Source organism: Chaetura pelagica, unplaced genomic scaffold (assembly GCF_000747805.2).
Source record: "Chaetura pelagica isolate M959 unplaced genomic scaffold, ChaPel_1.0 scaffold79, whole genome shotgun sequence".
NCBI lineage: Eukaryota > Metazoa > Chordata > Aves > Apodiformes > Apodidae > Chaetura > Chaetura pelagica.
The window spans coordinates 2387361-2389828 of NW_009969339.1; the positions used below are offsets into that span (position 1 = coordinate 2387361).

The window sequence follows — 2468 nt, forward strand, 5'->3', positions numbered from 1 at the left end:
CTTTTCTAACAAGACAGGTAGGAACAGAGTTGTCTCTGATGCAAATATGTTGGTACACATCTGCTTTATGTCCAGAGAAGGGTCACAAAGATGATCGAGGGGCTGGAGGACCTCTGCTGCGAAGACAGGCTGAGGGAGTTGGGGCTGTTCAACCTAGAGAAGAGAAGGCTCCAGGGAGACCTTATAGTGGCCTTCCAGTACCTGAAGGGGCTACAGGAAAGCTGGGGAGGGGCTTTTCACCAGAGAGAGCAGTGATAGGACAAGGGGTTATGGTTTAAAACTGAAATAGGGAAGATTTAGGTTAGACATCAGGAAGAAATTCCTTAATATGAGGGCAGTAAAGTGCTGGAATAGGTTGCACAGGGAAGTTGTGGATGCCTCCTCCCTGGAGGTGTTTAAGGCCAGGTTGAATGAGGCTTTGTTCAACCTGGTCTAACGTGAGGTGTCCCTGCTCATAACAGGGAGGTTGGAACCTGATGATCTTTAAGGTCCCTTCCAACCTTAACCATTCTGTGATTCTCTGCAGTATTAAATATAATATTAATTTGTGTGACTTATCAGTAAGAAATTATTTCAAGCAAATTTATTTCCTTTTAATTCCTAAAAAGACTGTGAATCTTCCACGTGTACACAGCAGTTACCTCTTTGTATTTCACATCCTGATTTACTCTGTTTTTAGGCCTTTGCCAAAGTCTTCAACACGACCCCAGATGACCTTGATATGCATGTTATCTATGATGTGTCTCACAACATTGCCAAAGTGGAGCAACATGTAGTGGATGGAAAGGAGCGAACTCTGCTGGTGCACAGAAAGGGATCAACCAGGGCCTTCCCTCCTCACCATCCTCTTATTGCTGTCGATTATCAAGTAAGTTTAGCTGCGGGAGAAGGAAATTAGAAGAGAATTCTCGATGAATTGGGTAATTTTAGGGTCCCTAATAGAGATCTAAATACTTTGAGCTTCTTTTCTGAGCTAACAGCACTGGAACCCTAGTGGGATGGCAGTATTCTGCTTGTTTGTATGTTAGATCTTTGGGACACTGTGCTCTCTCTTTTGCTCCCCACCCACAATGATTGGAAGGTCATGAAGGGAAAAAAGTGTTTCATACCTAGGACAGGCTTCAGTGATTTGCCTTTTCTGTTGGACACAAGTCTTCTTATCTGCTGATCTGCATCTTTCAGTGCAGTTAGTTCTCCAGAATCCTTGATATCAGGCAACCAAGGCAAGCAGGGATGGTCTGAGGGAATGTGAACCTGATCCACTTTTCTGGAGATACAGTTCCTCTCAGACTTTCATTAAGAATTTGTTTTTTAGGCTTTTTCCTGTGAATTAATACTTTACATCCACAGCTGACTGGACAGCCTGTTTTGATCGGTGGGACTATGGGTACCTGTAGCTATGTTCTTACTGGAACAGAGCAAGGCATGACTGAGACCTTCGGAACTACTTGCCATGGAGCTGTAAGTCAAAACATTATTTCAAGAAGGGATTGGAATGGGGTCAACCAGAGAACAAGGTTGTCCAGGGGTCATCCAATGTGTGATTCATCTGTTGAACAATACAAGTAGAAAGAGTAGCCTTGCCACATTAATCCCAGCCCAGGAGAACTGCAGGCTACAAGTCTTCTTTGTCCCTTAGGGAGTAGTTTTGACTACTGCAGAAAATTTAGGGGGTGCTGCTTTATACAAGGCAAATGTTAGGATGAAGATGTGGAGAATGAGCTTCTTTTAATAAATTCTGTTATCTCTGAGCTAACAACAATGATTAACTGTGCTAGGCTGCTAGTCCATCTAAAACTCCTCAGTAGTCAGAAAAAGGTGTCTCCTTCCTGGTTATTTACAGTGTGAGACAGGATGACTGAGGAAATAGCCTACAGTAAAACTCTGACTCATCAGCAATGTGTGAGAAGTGGTTTTGGTAAAAAGACACTTGCAGACTAGTGTGCTAGGAACTTTCCTAGCCATCATACCAAATGTGTGATTTTGCAGAAGCCCATCGCCTAAAGTCTAAATTTCTCATTTTGTGGCTTACTGTGGTCTGTACTCTCAGCCATTCTGGGTTTACTCATGATGTAATAATGTTTTTCTCTAGTAAGAAGGAGTTGTGTTTTTCCAAATGGCTATGAAAAATAGCACTAATGAAACTGCTCTCTAGGGTCGTGCACTGTCTCGAGCCAAATCTCGACGTAACTTGGACTTCCAGGATGTATTGGACAAGCTGGCTGACATGGGCATTGCCATCCGTGTTGCTTCTCCCAAACTGGTCATGGAAGAAGTAAGTTTAATGGTTCATTATTTGAGAGGGAAAAGGGAGCCTTGCTCCTTAGCGGAGTGACTCTCCCTTACTTGATTTTTTTGCAGTACTAAGTCATTGGTAGTATGCTAAATATACAGTTTGTGTGTGATAAAGCTACTCATTTTTTTTGGAAAACAGTGTGAAGTCTTCCCTGTCCCTAGGATCCTGCTGA

The 2468-nt window shown here is 42.9% G+C and overlaps 1 protein-coding gene across 1 annotated transcript in view; it reads left to right on the top strand.

Annotated features, from left to right (window-relative positions):
- RTCB (RNA 2',3'-cyclic phosphate and 5'-OH ligase) overlaps positions 1–2468 on the top strand; it is a 13031-nt gene that overhangs the window by 9240 nt on the left and 1323 nt on the right. The window contains exons 8-11 of the mRNA XM_010005850.1: positions 1–17; positions 680–868; positions 1351–1461; positions 2156–2275. The exon at positions 1–17 is cut by the window's left edge and continues 8 nt beyond it. Coding sequence (XP_010004152.1) covers positions 1–17; positions 680–868; positions 1351–1461; positions 2156–2275 — 437 coding nt within the window. The remainder of the gene's footprint in view (positions 18–679; positions 869–1350; positions 1462–2155; positions 2276–2468) is intronic.